The sequence below is a fragment of the Cyanistes caeruleus genome, chromosome 37 (assembly GCF_971803275.1).
Source record: "Cyanistes caeruleus chromosome 37, bCyaCae1.hap1.1, whole genome shotgun sequence".
Classification (NCBI taxonomy): Eukaryota; Metazoa; Chordata; class Aves; order Passeriformes; family Paridae; genus Cyanistes; species Cyanistes caeruleus.
The window spans coordinates 442,618-465,093 of NC_141738.1; the positions used below are offsets into that span (position 1 = coordinate 442,618).

General features: G+C 59.3%; 1 protein-coding gene across 4 annotated transcripts in view; it reads left to right on the plus strand.

Moving 5' to 3' along the window:
* The window catches only part of LOC111942379 (polyunsaturated fatty acid lipoxygenase ALOX15B-like), a 32,005-nt gene that overhangs the window by 4,433 nt on the left and 5,096 nt on the right, over positions 1-22,476 (plus strand). The window contains exons 3-13 of one of the 4 annotated variants that reach the window (XM_086871741.1): positions 1,316-1,411; positions 1,868-1,949; positions 2,504-2,620; positions 3,916-4,019; positions 7,819-7,991; positions 11,489-11,632; positions 15,570-15,773; positions 19,104-19,190; positions 20,324-20,493; positions 21,390-21,511; positions 21,914-22,014. In XM_086871741.1, the coding sequence (XP_086727867.1) occupies positions 1,316-1,411; positions 1,868-1,949; positions 2,504-2,620; positions 3,916-4,019; positions 7,819-7,991; positions 11,489-11,632; positions 15,570-15,773; positions 19,104-19,190; positions 20,324-20,493; positions 21,390-21,511; positions 21,914-22,014 (1,400 nt within the window). The other 3 variants (XM_086871737.1, XM_086871739.1, XM_086871740.1) reach the window with 3 other exon arrangements.

Below are 22,476 nucleotides of genomic sequence, written 5' to 3' on the forward strand. Positions count from 1 at the left end.
TGAGCGTGGTGGCACAGGTGACACCTGGAGTGGCACAGGTGACATTGGCACTGCCAGCAGAGGTGAGGGTGGTGGCACAGGTGACACCTGGAGTGGCACAGGTGACACCTGCAGTGACACAGGTGACACCTGGAGTGGCACTGGGGACACCTGCAATGGCACAGGTGACACCTGGAATGGCACAGGTGACATCGGCACTGCCAGCACAGGTGAGCGTGGTGGCACAGGTGACACCTGGAGTGGCACAGGTGACATCGGCACTGCCAGCACAGGTGAGGGTGGTGGCACAGGTGACACCTGCTATGGCATAGGTGACACCTGGAGTGGCACAGGTGACACCTGCAGTGGCATTGGGGACACCTGCAATGGCACGGGTGACACCTGGAGTGGCACAGGTGACATCATCAGGTGCACAGGTGACAGCTGTAATGGCACAGGTGACATCTGCAATGGCACAGGTGAGGGTGGTGGCACTGTGGGGACACCTGAAGTGGCACAGGTGACATCACCAGGTTCACAGGTGACATCACCAGGTGCACAGGTGACAGCTGTAATGGCACAGGTGACATCTGCAATGGCACAGGTGACATAATCAGGTGCACAGGTGACACCTGCAATGGCACAAGTGACACCTGGAATGGCACAGGTGACATCGGCACTGCCAGCACAGGTGAAGGTGGTGGCACAGGTGACACCTGGAGTGGCACACATCACATCATAACCTGCAAAAGTGACACCTGTGCCACTCCAGGTGACATCACTGCTGCAGGTGACGCCTGTGACATCACAGGTGACATCACTGCCGCAGGTGACACCTGTTCCACTCCAGGTGATGTCACCCCCACAGGTGACACCAGTTCCACTCCAGGTGACGTGACCCCTGCAGGTGACACCTGTGCCACTCCAGGTGACGTCACCCCTGCAGGTGACACCTGTTCCACTCCAGGTGACGTCACCCCCGCAGGTGACACCTGTGCCACTCCAGGTGACGTCACCCCCGCAGGTGACACCTGTTCCACTCCAGGTGACGTCACCCCCGCAGGTGACACCTGTTCCACTCCAGGTGACGTCACCCCCGCAGGTGACACCTGTTCCACTCCAGGTGACGTCACCCCTGCAGGTGACACCTGTGCCACTCCAGATGACGTCACCCCCGCAGGTGACACCTGTGCCACTCCAGATGACGTCACCCCCGCAGGTGACACCTGTTCCACTCCAGGTGACGTCACCCCCGCAGGTGACACCTGTTCCACTCCAGGTGACGTCACCCCCGCAGGTGACACCAGTTCCACTCCAGGTGACGTCACCCCCGCAGGTGACACCGATGACGTCGCTGACCTGGGGCCCTTCCACTTCCCGTGCTACCGCTGGCTCGAGGGGTACAACACCTGGGAGCTGCCCGAGGGTACAGGTGAGCACACCTGGGACACCTGGGGACACCGGGGGACAGCTGGGGGGACACCGGGTGACAGCTGGGGACACCTGGGACACCTGGGGACACACCTGGGGACATCTGGGGACACCGGGGGACACACCTGGGGACACCTGGGACAGCTGGGGACACTGGGGGACAGCTGGGGGGACACCGGGTGACAGCTGGGGACACCTGGGACACCTGGGGACACACCTGGGGACATCTGGGGACACCGGGGGACACACCTGGGGACACCTGGGGACACCTGGGACAGCTGGGAACACTGGGGGACAGCTGGGGACACCCCTGGGGACAGCTGGGGACACCCCTGGGGACACCTGGGGACACCTGGGGACACCTGGGGACACACCGGGGGACACACCTGGGGACACCTGGGGACACCTGGGGACACACCTGTGACACACCTGTTCACACCTGTCGATGTCACCGCAGCCACCACGCCGGCCATGGAGCGACACCCGCGGCTGCAGCGGCAGCGCCGCCGACACCTGGTGCAACAGCGCCGGCGCTACAGGTGAGGGGAGGGGACAGCTGGGGCTGGCACCTGGGGAGGGGGGGTGACACCGCTGGGTGTGGCCCTGTCCTGTCCCCAGGTGTGTCCCCAGGTGTGTCCCCAGGTGTGTCACCTGTCCCCAGGTGTGTCCCAGGTGTGTCACCTGTCCCAGGTGTGTTCCCAGGTGTGTCACCTGTCCCCATGCTGTCCCCAGGTGTGTCACCTGTCCCAGGTGTGTCACCTGTCCCAGGTGTGTCCCAGGTGTGTCACCTGTCCCCATGCTGTCCCCAGGTGTGTCACCTGTCCCAGGTGTGTCCCCAGGTGTCCCCAGGTGTCCCTAGGTGTCCCCAGGTGTGTCACCTGTCCCAGGTGTGTCCCAGGTGTGTCACCTGTCCCAGGTGTGTCCCCAGGTGTCCCCAGGTGTCCCTAGGTGTCCCCAGGTGTGTCACCTGTCCCAGGTGTGTCCCCAGGTGTGTCACCTGTCCCCAGGCTGTCCCCAGGTGTGTCACCTGTCCCAGGTGTGTCCCAGGTGTGTCACCTGTCCCAGGTGTGTCACCTGTCCCTCCTGTCCCCAGGCTGGCCCCGTTTGCCCCCGGCCTGCCCTGGGCGCTGCCCCTGGGGACGCCGCTGGACGCTGACCTGAGCTACTCCCTGCCCAAAGCCTCGGCCTTCTACCTGCGGGGCAGCGCCGCGTGAGTGACCACTGACCACTGACCCATCCCTGAGTGACCACTGAGTGACCCTGAGTGACCCTGAGTGACCCTGAGTGACCACTGAGTGACCACAGAGTGACCACTGACCACTGAGTGACCCTGAGTGACCACTGACCCATCCCTGAGTGACCCTGAGTGACCACTGACCACTGACCCATCCCTGAGTGACCACTGACCACTGAGTGACCTCTGAGTGCCCCCTGAGTGCCCACTGACCCATCTCTGAGTGACCACTGACCACTGAGTGACCACTGACCCCTGAGTGACCCCTGAGTGACCTCCTGAGTGACCCCTGAGTGACCCCTGACCACTGACCACTGACCCACCCCTGCCCCACCCCTGACCCCTGAGCTACTCCCTGCCCAAAGCCTCGGCCTTCTACCTGCGGGGCAGCGCCGCGTGAGTGACCCTGAGTGACCACTGAGTGACCACTGAGTGACCACTGAGTGACCACTGACCCATCCCTGAGTGACCACTGAGTGACCACTGAGTGACCACTGAGTGACCCCTGACCCATCCCTGAGTGACCACTGAGTGACCACTGAGTGACCACTGACCACTGACCCCTGAGTGACCCCTGAGTGACCCTGAGTGACCCTGAGTGACCCTGAGTGACCCCTGACCGCTGACCCTCCCCTCTGACCCCTCTCTGGCCCCTGACCCCAAACCTGCCCCTGCGCACACCCTCCCCCCACGGGACTCGGCCAGGCCCAATGTCCCCAATGTCCCCAATGTCCCCAATGTCCCCACTGTCCCCACTGTCCCCCAATGTCCCCAATGTCCCCAATGTCCCCAATGTCCCCAATGTCCCCCCAATGTCCCCAATGTCCCCAATGTCCCCCCAATGTCCCCAATGTCCCCAATGTCCCCAATGTCCCCCCAATGTCCCCAATGTCTCCAATGTCCCCCCAAAGTCCCCCAATGTCCCCAATGTCCCCCAATGTCCCCAATGTCCCCAATGTCCCCAATGTCCCCACTGTCCCCAATGTCCCCTCAATGTCCCCAATGTCCCCCCCAATGTCCCCCCAATGTCCCCAATGTCCCCAATGTCCCCCCTGTCCCCAATGTCCCCAATGTCTCCCAATGTCCCCCAATGATGTCCCCAATGTCCCCAATGTCCCCCCAATGTCCCCAATGTCCCCCAATGATGTCCCCAATGTCCCCAATGTCCCCAATGTCCCCAGTGTCCCCCCAGTGTCCCCCAATGTCCCCAATGTCCCCCCATGTCCCCAATGTCCCCAATGTCCCCACTGTCCCCTCGATGCTGTCCCCAGGAACCTGGAGGCCAAGCTCCGGGGGTTCCTGGCCCGGCCCAGCTCCTGGCCCAGCGTGGACGCCATGACCCGAGTGTTCCGCTCCTTCCACACCCCCGTCACCGGTACCCGCACAGCCGGACACAACCGGACACAGCCGGACACATGGACACACCCAGACACACCCAGACACACACACACACACCCCCGTCACCGGTACCCGCACAGCCGGACACAACCGGACACACGGACACACACCCAGACACACACAGACACACAGACACACACACCCCCGTCACCGGTACCCGCACAGCCGGACACAACCGGACACATGGACACACCCAGACACACCCGGACACACACACAGACACACCCCCGTCACCGGTACCCGCACAGCCGGACACAGCCGAACACACGGACACACCCAGACACACCCAGACACACCCAGACACACACACCCCCGTCACCGGTACCCGCACAGCCGGACACAGCCGGACACAGCCGGACACACCCAGACACACCCAGACACACACACACACACCCCCGTCACCGGTACCCGCACAGCCGGACACAGCCGGGCACACGGACACACACACGGACACACACAGACACACCCAGACACACACGGACACACACACAGACACACCCCCCGTCACCGGTACCCGCACAGCCGGACACAGCCGGACACACGGACACACACCCGGACACACCCAGACACACACAGACACACACACACACAGACACACACAGACACACACACCCCCGTCACCGGTACCCGCACAGCCGGACACAGCCGGACACACGGACACACACAGACACACCCAGACACACCCAGACACACCCCTGTCACCAGTATCTGCACAGCCGGCCACAGCCGGACACATGGACACACCCAGACACACCCAGACACACCCAGACACACACAGACACACACAGACACACACAGACACACCCCCGTCACCGGTACCTGCACAGCCGGACACAGCCGGACACACGGGCACACACAGACACACACAGACACACACAGACACACCCCCGTCACCGGTACCCGCACAGCCGGACACAGCCGGACACACACAGACACACCCAGACACACACAGACACACACAGACACACCTCCGTCACCGGTACCCACACAGCCGGACACACGGACACACCCAGACACACACAGACACACACAGACACACACAGACAGACACACCCAGACACACACACAGACACCCCCGTCACCGGTACCCGCACAGCCGGACACAACCGGACACACGGACACACACACACAGACACACTCCCGTCACCGGTACCCGCACAGCCGGACACAGCCGGACACACGGACACACACACGGACAGACACACACAGACACACCCAGACACACACAGACACACACCCCCATCACCGGTACCCGCACAGCCGGACACAGCCGGACACACAGACACACACAGACACACACAGACACACACAGACACACACAGACACACACAGACACACACACACAGACACACACAGACACACACACACACACCCCCGTCACCGGTACCCGCACAGCCGGACACACGGACACACCCAGACACACACACGGACACACACACACACACACAGACACACCCCCCGTCACCGGTACCTGCACAGCCGGACACAACCGGACACACGGATACACACACGGACACACAGACACACACACACAGACACACCCCCGTCACCGGTACCCGCACAGCCGGACACAGCCGGACACACGGACACACCCAGACACACACACAGACACACCCAGACACACACACCCCCGTCACCGGTACCCGCACAGCCGGACACACGGACACACACAGACACACAGACACAGACACAGACACACACACACACACACACAGACACACACACACACACCCCCGTCGCCGGTACCCGCACAGCCGGACACAGCCGGACACACGGACACACACGGACACACACAGACACACACAGACACACACACACAGACACACCCCCGTCACCGGTACATGCACAGCCGGACACAGCCGGACACATGGACACACCCACGGACAGGGACACGCATGGACACAGGGATGGACGCACGTGGACACACAAGGACAGACACACGGACACAGGGACAGACACACATGGACACACTGACACACCCGGACAGACGCACATGGACACACACACCAGGACACACCCCCATCACAGGGACCCATACACACGGACACACACATGGACAGATGGACAGACACACCAGGACACACAGACACACCGGGACAGGAACACACGGACATGTGGATACGCCGGGACACACGGACACACGTGGACAGACACACGGGGACACGGAGACACACCGGGACACACCGGGACACAGAGACACGCAGACGCACGGACACATGGACACACGGACACGTGGACACACGGACACGTGGACACACGGACACACACGGACACGTGGACACACGGACACACACGGACAGACACATGGACACACCCAGACACACGGACACACCGGACAGACACACCAGGATGCACGGACACACGGACACACAGACACACGGACACACACAGACACACAGACACACCGACACATGGACACACAGACACACACGGACACACAGACACATGGACATGCAGACACACAGACACACAGACACATGGACACACAGACACACGGGGACACACAGACACACAGACACACGGACACACGGACACACAGACACATGGGCACACAGACACACAGACACATGGACACACGGACACACACGGACACACAGACACACACAGACACACAGACACATGGACACACAGACACACAGACACATGGACATGCAGACACACACAGACACACAGACACATGGACACACAGACACACGGGGACACACAGACACACAGACACACAGACACACACAGACACACGGACACACGGACACACAGACACATGGGCACACAGACAGGGGACAGACACATGGATATACCGGGATACACCGGGACACACACAGACACACAGACACACCGACACATGGACACACAGACACACAGACACACGGACACACCGACACACGGGGACACACAGACACATGGACACGCACACACACACAGACACATGGACACACACACACACACAGACACATGGACACGCAGACACACAGACATACACAGACACACAGACACACGGACACACAGACACATGGACACACGGACACACAGACACACACGGACACACAGACACACACGGACACACAGACACATGGACACACAGACACACACGGACACACAGACACACAGACACATGGGCACACAGACACACGGGGACACAGAGACACAGACACACACAGACACACGGGGACACACGGGGCACACGGACACACGGACACACGGGGACACACGGGGACACACGGGGCACACGGACACTGGACAGAGGGGGGACAGGGGAGACACAGGGGGAACGGGGGACAGGGGGGACAGGTGGACATGGGGGGTTTGGGGACATAGGGGACAGAGGGGACAGTGGGGACATGGGGACAGGGGATGGGGGACATGGGGACACAGGAGACAGAGGGACAGGGGACAGGGGGACAGTGGGATGGGGGGACAGGGGGACAGGGAGGCACAGGGGACAGAGGGACACGGGACAAGGGGACAGAGGGGACAGAAGGACAGCTGTCCCCGCTGTCCCCCCGCTGCAGAGTACGTGCTGCAGCACTGGCAGGAGGACACAGGGACACAGGGACAGAAGGACACAGGGACACAGGGACAGGTGTCCCCAGCTGTCCCCAGGTGTCCCCAGGTGTGTCCCCAGCTGTCCCCAGGTGTCCCCAGGTGTCCCCAGGTGTCCCCAGGTGTCCCCAGGTGTGTCCCCAGCTGTCCCCAGCTGTCCCCAGGTGTCCCCAGGTGTCCCCAGCTGTCCCCAGCTGTCCCCAGCTGTCCCCAGCTGTCCCCTGTCCCCGCTGCAGAGTACGTGCTGCAGCACTGGCAGGAGGACGCGTTTTTCGGGGAGCAGTTCCTGAGCGGGGTGAACCCCGTCCTGCTGCGCCGCTGCCCCCGCCTGCCCCCCAACTTCCCCGTCAGCGCCCCCATGGTGGCCCCCAGCCTGGGCCCCCACACCTGCCTGGAGACAGAGATGGAGGTGAGCGACACCAAAACACACCAAAATACACCAAAAACACCTCAAAACACCCCAGAAACACCCAAAAACACACCAAAACACCCCAAAAACACCTCAAAACACCCCAAAAACCACCTCAAAATACCCCAAAAACACCCCAAAAACACCCAAAAACACCCCAAAATACCCCAAAAACACCCAAAAACACCCCAAAAACACCCCAAAATACCCCAAAAAGACCCAAAAACACCCTGAAAACACCTCAAAATGCCCCAAAAACACCCCAAAACACTCCAAAACCACCCAAAAATACCCCAAAAACACCCCAGAAACCCACAAAAACAGACAAAAATGAACCCAAAATCCCAAAAACCACAGAAATCCCCCCCAAAAAAACCCAAACCCAAAAACCCAAACCCACTAAAACCCACAAAAATCCCAAATCCAAACACCCCCAAACCTCCCAAAATCCCAAAACCCCGGATACCCCAAACCCAAAGACCCACAAACCCAAAAATCCCCCCCAAAAAACTCAAAAACCCCAAACCCAAAAACCCCAAACCCCACAAAAATCCCAAAACCCCCCAAAACCCCCAACCCCAAAAACCCCAAACCCCACAAAAATCCCAAAAACCCCAAAAATCCCAAAAACCCCGAAAATCCCAAAAACCCCCAAAAGCCCCCAAAACCCCCAACCCAAAAACCCAAAAGACCCAAAACCCCCAAACCCAAAACCCCCCAAACCCCAAAATAACAAAACCCCAAAAAGCCCCAAACCCAAAAAACCCAAAAACCCCAATCCCCCAAACCCCCAAAACTCCCAAAATCCTAAAACCCCAAATACCCCAAACCCAAAAGACACAAAACCCCCAACCCCAAAAACCCCAAAACCCACAAAAATCCCAAACCCCCCCCAAACCCAAAACCTCCCACAACCCCAAAACCCACAAAAGCCCCAAAAGTCCCCAAACCCCCAAACCCAAAAACCCAAAAGACCCCAAACCCAAAAGACACAAAACCCCCAAACCCCAAAAACCCCAAAACCCACAAAAATCCCAAAAGCCCCCAAAACCCCAAACCCAAAAACCCAAAAGACCCAAAACCCCCAAACCCAAAAACCCCCAAACCCCAAAATAACAAAAACCCAAAAAGCCCCAAACCCAAAAAACCCAAAAACCCCAAATCCCCAAAACTCCCAAAATCCTAAAACCCCAAATACCCCAATCCCAAAAGACACAAAACCCCCAACCCCAAAAACCCCAAAACCCACAAAAATCCCAAACCCCCCCCAAACCCAAAACCTCCCACAACCCCAAAAGTCCAAAAAGTCCCCAAACCCCCAAAACCCCAAACCCAAAAACCCAAAAGACCCCAAACCCAAAAGACACAAAACCCCCAAACCCCAAAAACCCCAAAACCCACAAAAATCCCAAAAGCCCCCAAAACCCCAAACCCAAAAGACCCCAAACCCCCAAACCCAAAACCCCCCAAACCCCAAAATAACAAAACCCCAAAACCCCCAAACCCCAAAACCCAAAAACCCCAACCCCCCAAAACTCCCAAAATCCTAAAACCCCAAATACCCCAATCCCAAAAGACACAAAACCCCCAACCCCCAAAAACCCCAAACCCCACAAAAATCCCAAACCCAAAAACCCAAAAGTCCCCAAACCCAAAAGACACAAAACCCCAAACCCCAAAAACCCCAAAACCCACAAAAATCCCAAAAGCCCCCAAACCCCCAAACCCAAAACCCCCCAAACCCCAAAATAACAAAACCCCAAAAAGCCCCAAACCCAAAAAACCCAAAAACCCCAACCCCCCAAACCCCCAAAACTCCCAAAATCCTAAAACCCAAAAGACCCCAAACCCAAAAGACACAAAACCCCCAAACCCAAAAACCCCAAAACCCACAAAAATCCCAAAAGTCCCCAAACCCTCAAACCCCAAACCCCACAAAAACCCCAAAAGCCCCCAAAACCCCAAACCCAAAAACCCAGAAGACCCAAAACCCCCAAACCCAAAACCCCCCAAACCCCAAAATAACAAAACCCCCAAACCCCCAAACCCCAAAAAACCCAAAAACCCCAAACCCCACAAAAATCCCAAAAGCCCCAAACCCAAAAACCCAAAAGACCCCAAACCCAAAAGACACAAAACCCCAAACCCCAAAAACCCCAAAACCCACAAAAATCCCAAAAGCCCCCAAAACCCCAAACCCAAAACCCCAAAAGCCCCCAAAACCCCAAACCCAAAACCCCCCAAACCCCAAAATAACAAAACCCCAAAACCCCCAAACCCCAAAACCCAAAAAACCCGAAAACCCCAACCCCAAAAACCCCCAAAACTCCCAAAATCCTAAAACCTCAAATACCCCAAACCCAAAACCCCCCCAAACCCCAAAAAACCCCCAGAAACCCCAAAACCCCCCCAAACCCAAAACCCCCCAACCCCAAAAACCCCAAACCCCACAAAAACCCCAAAAACCCAAAACCCCCAAACTCCCCAAACCCTCCAAAAACCCCAAAAATCACCCAAAAACCCCAAAAACCCAAAACCCCAAACCCCACAAAAACCCCAAAAACCCAAAACCCCAAATCCAGAAATGAGGGGGTACCCCCGGATTTTGGGGGTCCCCCGGATTTTTGGGGTCCCCCCGATGATTTTTGGGGTCCCCCGACGATTTTTGGGGTCCCCCGGTGATTTTTGGGGTCCCCCCGATGATTTTGGGGTCCCCCCATGCTTGGAACCCCCACCTGGACCCTTTTGGGGTGTTGGGATTTGGGGTTCCCAGCAGGAATTTGGGTTTTATTCCCAAATTTTTGCCTTTGGGGGATCCCAAACTGGGGGTACCCCCGGATTTTGGGGTCCCTCGATGATTTTTGGGGTCCCCCCGATGATTTTTAGGGTCCCCCCGATGATTTTGGGGTCCCCCCGATGATTTTTGGGGTCTCCCCGATGATTTTGGGGTCCCCCCAGGCCGGGAACATCCACCTGGGGTGCTCAGATTTGGGGTTCCCAGCAGGAATTTGGGTTTTTATTCCCATTTATTCCCAATTTTTTCCCTGTCCCTGAGATTTGGGGGATCCCAAACCGGGGGTACCCCGGGGTTTTGGGGTCCCCCGGATTTTTGGGGTCCCCCGGTGATTTTTGGGGTCCCCCCAAGCTTGGAACCCCCACCTGGACCCTTTTGGGGTGTTGGGATTTGGGTTTTATTCCCAAATTTTTGCCTTTGGGGGATCCCAAACTCGGGGTACCCCCGGATTTTGGGGTCCCCCGATGATTTTTGGGGTCCCCCTGATGATTTTGGGGTCCCCCCAAGCTTGGAACCCCCACCTGGACCCTTTTGGGGTGTTGGGATTTGGGGTTCCCTGCAGGAATTTGGGGTTTTATTCCCATTTATTCCCAATTTTTTCCCTGTCCCTGAGATTTGGGGGATCCCAAACCGGGGGTACCCCGGGGTTTTGGGGTCCCCCGGATTTTTGGGGTCCCCCCGATGATTTTTGGGGTCCCCCCAGGCCGGGAACATCTACCTGGCGGATTATGGGGTGCTGCAGGGGCTCCCCACGGCGCTCATCGACGGCCGCCCCACCTTCGTGGCCGCCCCCCTCTGCCTCCTGCACCAGCGCCCCGACGGGGAAATGCTGCCCCTCGCCATCCAGGTGAGCCCCGAAACAGCCCGGGGACCCCAAAAACGGGCTGGGGGACCCCGAAAACCCCCGGGGGGACCCCAAAAACGGACTGGGGGACCCCGAAAACCCCCGGGGGGACCCCAAAAATGGGCAGAGGGACCCCAAAAACCCCCGGGGGGACCCCAAAAATGGGCTGGGGGACCCCGAAAACCCCCGGGGGGACCCCAAAAATGGGATGGGGACCCCGAAAACCCCCGGGGGGACCCCAAAAACGGACTGGGGGACCCCGAAAACCCCCGAGGGGACCCCAAAAACGGACTGGGGGACCCCGAAAACCCCCGGGGGGACCCCAAAAATGGGCAGGGGGACCCCGAAAACCCCCGGGGGGACCCCAAAAATGGGCAGGGGGACCCCGAAAACCCCCGGGGGGACCCCAAAAACGGACTGGGGGACCCCAAAAACCCCCGGGGGACCCCAGAAATGGGCAGGGGGACCCCGAAAACCCCCGGGGGGACCCCGAAAATGGGGGGGAATCTGAAATGGGGGGATGGGAATGGGAGGGGTTGGGGGTTCTGGGGCTTTTATCCCATCCAGGGGGACCCCAAAACACCCCGGGGACCCCAAAAATGGGATGGGGGACCCCAAAAACCACCGGGGGACCCCAAAAACGGACTGGGGGACCCCGAAAACCCCCGGGGGGACCCCAAAAATGGGCAGGGGGACCCCGAAACACCCCGGGGACCCCAAAAATGGGCGGGGGGACCCCAAAAACCCCCGGGGGGACCCCAAAAACCCCCGGGGGGACCCCAAAAATGGGGGGGAATCTGAAATGGGGGGATGGGAATGGGAGGGGTTGGGGGTTCTGGGGCTTTTATCCCATCCAGGGGGACCCCAAAACACCGGGGGGACCCCAAAAACGGCATGGGGGACCCCGAAAACCCCCGGGGGGACCCCAAAAATGGGGGGAAAACTGAAATGGGGGGAAAACTGAAATGGGGGGATGGGAATGGGAGGGATTGGGGGGTCTGGGGCTTTTATCCCATCCAGGGGGACCCCAAAATCCCCCGGGGACCCCAAAAATGGGCGGGGGGACCCCAAAAATGGACAGGGGGACCCCAAAAATGGACAGGGGGACCCCGAAAACCCCCGGGGGGACCCCAAAAATGGGGGGAAAACTGAAATGGGGAGATGAAAATGGGGGGGATTATGGGGTCTGAAGGGGGTTTGGGGTTTTTATCCCATCCGGGGGACCCCAAAACACCCCGGGGACCCCAAAAACGGCATGGGGGACCCCGAAAATGGGCGGGGGGACCCCAAAAATGGGCAGGGGGACCCCGAAAACCCCCGGGGGGACCCCAAAAATGGGGGGAAAACTGAAATGGGGGGATGGGAATGGGAGGGGTTGGGGGGTCTGAGGCTTTTATCCCATCCAGGGGGACCCCAAAATCCCCCGGGGACCCCAAAAATAGGCAGAGGGACCCAAGAATGGGTGGGGGTACCCCAAAAACGGCATGGGGGACCCCGAAAACCCCCGGGGGGACCCCAAAAATGGGTGGGGACCCTAAAAATGGGGGGAAAACTGAAATGGGGGGAGATGGGAATCCCACTGAAAATGGGGGGTCTGGGGCTTTTATCCCATCCAGGGGAGCCCCAAAACCCCCGGGGACCCCAAAAACGGGGGACCCCGAAAACCCCAGGGGGACCCCGAAAATGGGTGGGAACCCTAAAAATGGGGGGGAATCTGAAATGGGGGGATGGGAATGGGAGGGGTTGGGGGGTCTGGGGTTTTTATCCCATCCAGGGGGACCCCAAAACCCCCGGGGGACCCCAAAAACCCCCAGGGAGACCCCAAAAATGGCCAGGGAGCACAAAACTGGGTCCCACTGCCCCATTTGTGACCCCCGCCCCATTTAGGGTGTGTCCCTGCCCCATCTCTCCCCCCACCCCATTTGGGAATCCCCCCCACCCCATTTAGGGTTCCTCACTGCCCCATTTGGGCCCCCCACCCCATTTGGGACCCCTGCCCCATTTGGGGTTTCTCACTGCCCCATTTGGGACCCCTGCCCCATTTGGGGTCTCTCACTGCCCCATTTGTGCCCCCCACCCCATTTAGGGTCTCTCACAGCCCCCTCTCTCCCCCACCCCATTTAGGATTTCTCACAGCCCCACCTCTCCCCTCACCCCTTTTATGATCCCCCCACCCCATTTAGGGTCCCCCCACCCCATTTAGGGTTTCTCACTGCCCCATTTGGGGTTTCTCACTGCCCCATTTGGGACCCCCGCCCCATTTAGGATATTTCACTGCCCCATTTATTGTCTCTCACAGCCCCATTTGTTCTCCCCACCCCATTTATTGTCTCCCCCACCCCATTTATTGTCTCTCACAGCCCCATTTAGGGTCTCTCACAGCCCCACCTCTCCCCCACCCCATTTAGGGTTTCTCACAGCCCCATTTGGAATCCCCCCACCCCATTTAGGGTCTCTCACAGCCCCATTTGGGGTCTCTCACAGCCCCATTTGTTCTCCCCACCCCATTTAGGGTCTCTCACAGCCCCATTTGGGATTCCCCTGCCCCATCTCTGCTCCCCACCCCATTTATGATCCCCCCACCCCATTTATTGTCTCTCACAGCCCCCTCTCTCCCCCACCCCATTTAAGGTATTTCACAGCCCCATTTGGGGTCTCTCACAGCCCCATTTGGGGTCTCTCACAGCCCCCCTCTCTCCCCCCACCCCATTTAGGATCCCCCCACCCCATTTGGGGTCTCTCACAGCCCCCCCTCTCTCCCCCACCCCATTTGGGGTCTCTCACAGCCCCCCCTCTCTCCCCCACCCCATTTGGGGTCTCTCACAGCCCCCCTCTCTCCCCCACCCCATTTGGGGTCTCTCACAGCCCCCCTCTCTCCCCCACCCCATTTAGGATTTCTCACAGCCCCCCTCTCTCCCCCACCCCATTTAGGGTCTCTCACTGCCCCATTTGGGATCCCCCCACCCCATTTGGGGTCTCTCACAGCCCCCCTCTCTCCCCCACCCCATTTAGGGTCTCTCACAGCCCCATTTGGGGTCTCTCACAGCCCCCCCTCTCTCCCCCACCCCATTTAGGGTCTCTCACAGCCCCATTTAGGGTATTTCACTGCCCCATTTAGGGTCTCTCACAGCCCCATTTGGGATCCCCCCACCCCATTTGGGGTCTCTCACAGCCCCATTTAGGATTTCTCACAGCCCCCCCTCTCTCCCCCACCCCATTTAGGGTCTCTCACAGCCCCCCTCTCTCCCCCACCCCATTTAGGGTCTCTCACAGCCCCATTTGGGGTCTCTCACAGCCCCCCCTCTCTCCCCCACCCCATTTATGATCCCCCCACCCCATTTGGGGTCTCTCACAGCCCCCCTCTCTCCCCCACCCCATTTGGGGTCTCTCACAGCCCCATTTGGGGTCTCTCACAGCCCCGTTTGGGGTCTCTCACAGCCCCATTTGGGGTCTCTCACAGCCCCACCTCTCTCCCCCACCCCATTTATTGTCTCTCACTGCCCCATTTGGGATCCCCCCACCCCATTTGGGGTCTCTCACAGCCCCATTTGGGGTCTCTCACAGCCCCCCTCTCTCCCCCACCCCATTTAGGGTCTCTCACAGCCCCATTTGGGGTCTCTCACAGCCCCCCTCTCTCCCCCACCCCATTTATGATCCCCCCACCCCATTTGGGGTCTCTCACAGCCCCCCTCTCTCCCCCACCCCATTTAGGGTCTCTCACAGCCCCATTTGGGATCCCCCCACCCCATTTGGGGTCTCTCACAGCCCCATTTGGGGTCTCTCACAGCCCCCCTCTCTCCCCCACCCCATTTGGGGTCTCTCACAGCCCCCCTCTCTCCCCCACCCCATTTAGGATCCCCTCACCCCATTTAGGGTCTCTCACAGCCCCATTTGGGGTCTCTCACAGCCCCCCTCTCTCCCCCACCCCGTTTCCCCCCAGCTCTCGCAGCAGCCGGGTCCCGAGGCCCCGATTTTCCTGCCCGGGGACCCGCCCTGGCTGTGGGCCCTGGCCAAGGCGTGGGTGCGCAGCGCCGAGTTCCAGGTGCACGAGGGGCTGACGCACCTGCTGCGGGCTCACCTGCTGGGAGAGGTGTTCTCTCTGGCCACGCTGCGCCAGCTGGCCCCGCAGCACCCCCTCTTCAAGGTAACCCCCAAAATCTGAGCCTGAAATACCCCAAAATCCTGAAATTCCACCCTGAAAAACCCCAAAATCCTGAAATTCCAGCCCTGATAACCCCAAAATCCTGAAATCCCAAAATCCTGAAATTCCAGCCCTGAAATACCCCAAAATCCTGAAATCCCAACTCTGAAATACCCCAAAATCCCCACCCTGAAATACCCCAAAATCCTGAAATTCCACCCTGAAATACCCCAAAATCCTGAAATTCCAGCCCTGAAAAAACCCAAAATCCTGAAATCCCAAAATCCTGAAATTCCAGCCCTGAAAACCCCAAAATCACCACCCTGAAAAACCCCAAAATCCCCACCATGAAAACCCCAAAATCCTGAAATTCCAGCCCTGAAAACCCCAAAATCCTGAAATCCCCACCCTGAAAAACCCCAAAATCCCTGAAATCCCAAAATCCTGAAATTCCAGCCCTGAAAAACCCCAAAATCCTGAAATTCCAGCCCTGAAATACCCCAAAATCCCTGAAATCCCAACTCTGAAATACCCCAAAATCCTGAAATCCCAACTCTGAAATACCCCAAAGTCCTGAAATCCCTACCCTGAAATACCCCAAAATCCTGAAATTCCAGCCCTGATAACCCCAAAATCCTGAAATCCCAAAATCCTGAAATTCCAGCCCTGAAATACCCCAAAATCCCTGAAATCCCAACTCTGAAATACCCCAAAATCCTGAAATCCCAACTCTGAAATACCCCAAAATCCCCACCCTGAAAAACCCCAAAATCCTGAAATCCCACCCTGAAAAACCCCAAAATCCTGAAATTCCAGCCCTGAAAAACCCCAAAATCCTGAAATTCCAGCCCTGAAATCCCCACCCCAAAATCCTGAAATTCCCACCCTGAAAAACCCCAAAATCCTGAAATCCTGGCTCTGAAAACCCCAATAAATTCCAGCCCTGAAAAACCCCAAAATCCTGAAATCCCAACCCTGAAAACCCCAAAATCCTGAAATTCCAGCCCTGAAAAACCCCAAAATCCTGAAATTCCAGCCCTGAAAAACCCCAAAGTCCTGAAATCCCAAAATCCTGAAATCCCAGCCCTGAAATACCCCAAAATCCTGAAATTCCAGCCCTGAATACCCCAAAATCCTGAAATCCCAAAATCCTGAAATTCCAGCCCTGATAACCCCAAAATCCTGAAATTCCAGCCCTGATAACCCCAAAATCCCCACCCTGAAATACCCCAAAATCCTGAAATTCCACCCTGAAATACCCCAAAATCCTGAAATCCCAACTCTGAAATACCCCAAAATCCTGAAATTCCAGCACTGAAAAACCCCAAAATCCTGAAATTCCAGCCCTGAAATATCCCAAAATCCTGAAATCCCAAAATCCTGAAATACCCCAAAATCCTGAAATTCCAGCCCTGAAAACCCCAAAATCCTGAAATTCCAGCCCTGAAAACCCCCAAAATCTCCACCCTGAAAAACCCCAAAATCCTGAAAATCCTGGTCCTAAAAAACCCCTGAACCCCAAAAATCCTGGGCATGAAAAACCCCAAAAATCCTGGGCAAAATCCCCACCCTGAAAAACCCCAAAATCCTGAAATTCCCGCCTTGAAAAACCCCAAAATCTTAAAATTCCCACCCTGAAAAACCCCAAAATCCTGAAATCCCACCCTGAAAAACCCCAAAATCCTGAAATTCCCACCCTGAAAAACCCCAAAATCCCGAAAATCCCCCCCCTGAAAAACCCCAAAATCCTGAAATCCCAACCTTGAAAAACTCCAAAACCCCTAAAATCCTGGGCATGAAAAACCCCAAAACCCTGAAATTCTGGGCCTGAAACCCCCAAAATCCCGGCCCTGAAAAACCCCAAAATCTCCACCCTGAAAAACCCCAAAATCCCGATCTTAAAAAACCCCAAATCCAGAAATCCTGGTCCTGAAAACCCCGAAATCCTGGTCCTGAAAACCCCTGAACCCCCAAATCCTGGTCCTGAAAACCCCAAAACCCCAAAAATCCTGGTCCTGAAAACCCCAAAACCCAAAATCCTGGTCCTGAAAACCCCGAAATCCTGGTCCTGAAAACCCCTGAACCCCCAAATCCTGGTCCTGAAAACCCCAAAACTCAAAATCCTGGTCCTGAAAACCCCAAAATCCTGGTCCTGAAAACCCCAAAACCCCAAAAATCCTGGTCCTGAAAATCCCTGAACCCCAAAAATCCTGGTCCTGAAAACCCCTGAACCCCAAAAATCCTGGTCCTGAAAATCCCCAAATCCTGGTCCTGAAAACCCCTGAACCCCGAAATCCTGGTCCTGAAAACCCCGAAATCCTGGTCCTGAAAACCCCAAAACCCCAAAAATCCTGGTCCTGAAAACCCCGAAACTCAAAATCCTGGTCCTGAAAACCCCTGAACCCCCAAATCCTGGTCCTGAAAACCCCGAAATCCTGGTCCTGAAAACCCCTGAACCCCAAAAATCCTGGTCCTGAAAATCCCTGAACCCCAAATCCTCCCCCTGAAACCCCCGATCCCAACCCCCCCCCCATTCCCATGGCCCCCCCGGTGCCCCCCCCGTTTCCTGGTGCCCCCCCAGCTCTTGGTGCCCCACACCCATTTCCCGGTGACCCCCGTGACCCCCCCTGCGACCCCCTGGTGACCCCCCGTGACCCCCTGGTGACCCCCCCGGTTCCTGATGCCCCCCCTGTGACCCCCCCATGACCCCCCCTGTGACCCCCTGGTGACCCCCCCCCGGTGACCCCCCCATGACCCCCCCGGTGAACCCCCCGTGACCCCCCTGTGACCCCCCCCGGTTCCTGATGCCCCCCCATGACCCCCCCTGTGACCCCCTGGTGACCCCCCCCGGTTCCTGATGCCCCCCCATGACCCCCCCTGTGACCCCCTGGTGACCCCCCCCGGTTCCTGATGACCCCCCCTGTGCCCCCCCATTTCCCCCCCCCAGCTGCTGGTGCCCCACACCTGTTTCACGGCTCAGATCGGGGTGCACAGTGACCCCTGTGACCCCCCCGTGTCCCCCATGACCCCCCCGTGACCCCCATGACCCCCCCGTGACCCCCATGACCCCCATGACCCCCCCCATGACCCCCCCATTTCCCCCCCAGCTGCTGGTGCCCCACACCCGTTTCACGGCTCAGATCGGGGTTCACAGTGACCCCCCCGTGCCCCCCGTGACCCCCATGACCCCCGTGCCCCCCGTGACCCCCCCGTGCCCCCCGTGTCCCCCCCCCAGCTGCTGCTGCCCCACACCCGTTTCACGGCTCAGATCGGGGTGCACAGTGACCCCCATGACCCCCCCGTGACCCCCCCGTGCCCCCCGTGTCCCCCCAGCTGCTGCTGCCCCACACCCGTTTCACGGCTCAGATCGGGGCCCTCGCCCGGCGCTTCCTGCTCAACCCCGGGGGGGTCTTCGACAGGGTCGGTGCCCGCGGGGGGGCTGGGGGGCTGGGGGGGCTGGGGGGGTCAGGGGTGGGTTTGGGGGGACACGGGGGGGCTGGGGGGGTCAGGGGAGGGTTTGGGGGGGCACTTGGGGGGGCTGGGGAGGGGTCAGGGGAGGGTTTGGGGGGGCTGGGGAGGGGTCTGGGGGGGCACAGGGGGGCACGGGGGGGCTGGGGGATCAGGGGTGGGTTTGGGGGGGCACTTGGGGGGGCTGGGGGGGTCAGGGGTGGGTTTGGGGGGACACTTTTGTGGGGGTTTTGGGGAGGGCTGGGGGGGCACGGGGGGGGCTGGGGGGGTCAGGGGTGGGTTTGGAGGGGCACGGGTGGGGCTGGGGAGGGGTCTGGGGGGGCACGGGTGGGGCTGGGGGGGTCAGGGGTGGGTTTGGGGGGGCACTTTGGGTGGGCACGGGGGGGTCTGGGGGGCTTGGGGGGGTTTGGGGGTCACTGGGGGGGGTCACTGGGGGGGCACCGGGAAATGGGGAGGGGGCGATTCGGGTGGGAATTTTGGGTGGGAATTTGGGGATTTTGGGTGGGAATTTGGGGATTTTGGGTTGGAATTTGGGGATTTTGGGTTGGAATTTGGGGATTTTGGGTTGGAATTTGGGGGTTTTGGGTGGGAATTTGGGGGTTTTGGGTGGGAATTTGAGGATTTTGGGTGGGAATTTTGGGATTTTGGGTGGGAATTTGGGGATTTTGGGTTGGAATTTGGGGATTTTGGGTGGGAATTTTGGGATTTTGGGTGGGAATTTGGGGATTTTGGGTTGGAATTTGGGGATTTTGGGTGGGAATTTGGGGGTTTTGGGTGGGAATTTGAGGATTTTGGGTTGGAATTTGAGGATTTTGTGTGGGAATTTGGGGATTTTGGGTTGGAATTTGGGGATTTTGGGTTGGAATTTTGGGATTTTGGGTTGGAATTTGGGGATTTTGGGTTGGAATTTGAGGATTTTGGGTGGGAATTTTGGGATTTTGGGTGGGAATTCGGGATTTTGGGTGGGAATTTGGGGATTTTGGGTGTGAATTTGGGGATTTTGGGTGTGAATTTGGGGATTTTGGGTTGGAATTTTGGGATTTTGGTTGGAATCCCCACCCTGACCATGTCCCCAATGTCCCCAGGCGGTGGCCCTGGGCCGGCGGGGGCTGCTGGCGCTGGTGGCCCGGGGGCTGCGGGAGCTGCGCTGGCGCTCGCTGGTGCTGCCGCGGGACCTGCGGCACCGGGGGGTGGCGGCCACCAAGCGCCACCACTTCGGCAACGACGCCACCAAGGTGTGGGGAGCCATCCGCAGGTGGGGACAGCGAGGGGACAGCGAGGGGACAGCGTGGGGACAGCGTGGGGACACCACAGGGACACTGGGACAGCCCTGGGGACACAGGGACACCCCTTGGGGACATGGGGACACCGCTTGGGGACATGGGGACACCAGAGGGACACCGTGGGGACAGTCCTGGGGACGTGGGGACACCGTGGGGACACCACAGGGACACTGGGACAGCCCTGGGGACATGGGGACACTGTGGGGACACCGTGGGGACAGCCCTGGGGATGTGGGGACACCGTGGGGACACCGTGGGGACACCACAGGGACAGCCCTGGGGACGTGGGGACACTGTGGGGACACTGTGGGGACAGCCCTGGGGACACTGAGACAGCCCTGGGGACACTGCAGGGACATGGGAACACCGTGGGGACAGCCCTGGGGACATGGGGACACTCTGGGGAGACCCCCTGTGGGCCCCCCCCTCCCCCCTCAATGGGCTTGTGTTTGTCACCAGGGTGGTGGCTCTGTCCTGTCCCACTGTCCCCAAATGTCCCCAATGTCCCCAATGTCCCCAATGTCCCCAGTGTCCCCATTGTCACCCCAGGTTCGTGTCGGGTGTTGTCCGCCTGTACTACCCCAATGTCCCCAATGTCCCCAGGTTCGTGTCGGGTGTTGTCCGCCTGTACTACCCCAGTGTCCCCAATGTCACCCCAATGTCCCCAGGCTCGTGTCGGGTGTTGTCCGCCTGTACTACCCCAGTGTCCCCAGTGTCCCCATTGTCCCCAGGTTCGTGTCGGGTGTTGTCCGCCTGTACTACCCCAGTGTCCCCAATGTCCCCAATGTCACCCCAGGTTCGTGTCGGGTGTTGTCCGCCTGTACTACCCCAGTGTCCCCAATGTCCCCAGTGTCCCCATTGTCCCCAGGTTCGTGTCGGGTGTTGTCCGCCTGTACTACCCCTCTGACGCCGCTGTCCAGGAGGACCCCGAGCTCCAGGCCTGGGTGGGGGAGATCTTCAGGAGGGGCTTCCTGGGGCGGCGGCGCTCAGGTGAGCACAGCGGGGACAGGTGGGGACAGGTGGGGACAGGAGGGGACAGGTGGGGACAGGTGACACCTCAGGTGAGCACAGCGGGGACAGGTGGGGACAGGTGACACCTCAGGTGAGCACAGGTGGGGACAGGAGGGACAGAGGGGACAGGAGAGGACAGGTGGGGACAGGAGGGGACAGGAGACACCTCAGGTGACCCCTGTTGACCTCTGGGTGACCCCTGAGTGACCCCTGTATGACCGTTGGGTGACCCTGGGTGACCCCTGGTAACCCCGGTGACCCCGGGTGACCCCTGGTGACCCCTGAGTGACCCCTGGGTGGCCCCTGGTGACCCCTGAGTGACCCCTGGGTGACCCCGGTGACCCCTGGGTGACCCCTGGGTGGCCCCTGTGTGTGTCCCAGGGGTCCCGTCCCGGCTGGACTCTCGCCGTGGCCTGGTCACCTTTGTCACCACGGTGATTTACACCTGCTCTGCTCACCACGCGGCCACCAACAGCGGCCAGGTGAGCGCCACCGCGACCCCTGACCCCATAGTGACCCCTCAGTGACCCCTGACCCCATAGTGACCCCTCAGTGACCCCACAGTGACCCCTGACCCTGCCGTGACCCCACAGTGACCCCACAGTGACCCCACAGTGACCCGTGACCCCACAGTGACCCCACAGTGACCCCTCAGTGACCCCTGACCCTGCCGTGACCCCTCAGTGACCCCTGACCCCTCAGTGACCCCTCAGTGACCCCACAGTGACCCCTCAGTGACCCCACAGTGACCCCTCAGTGACCCCTGACCCTGCCGTGACCCCTCAGTGACCCCTCAGTGACCCCTGACCCTGCCGTGACCCCTCAGTGACCCCTGACCCCATAGTGACCCCTCAGTGACCCCACAGTGACCCCACAGTGACCCCTGACCCTGCCGTGACCCCTCAGTGACCCCTGACCCCATAGTGACCCCTCAGTGACCCCAC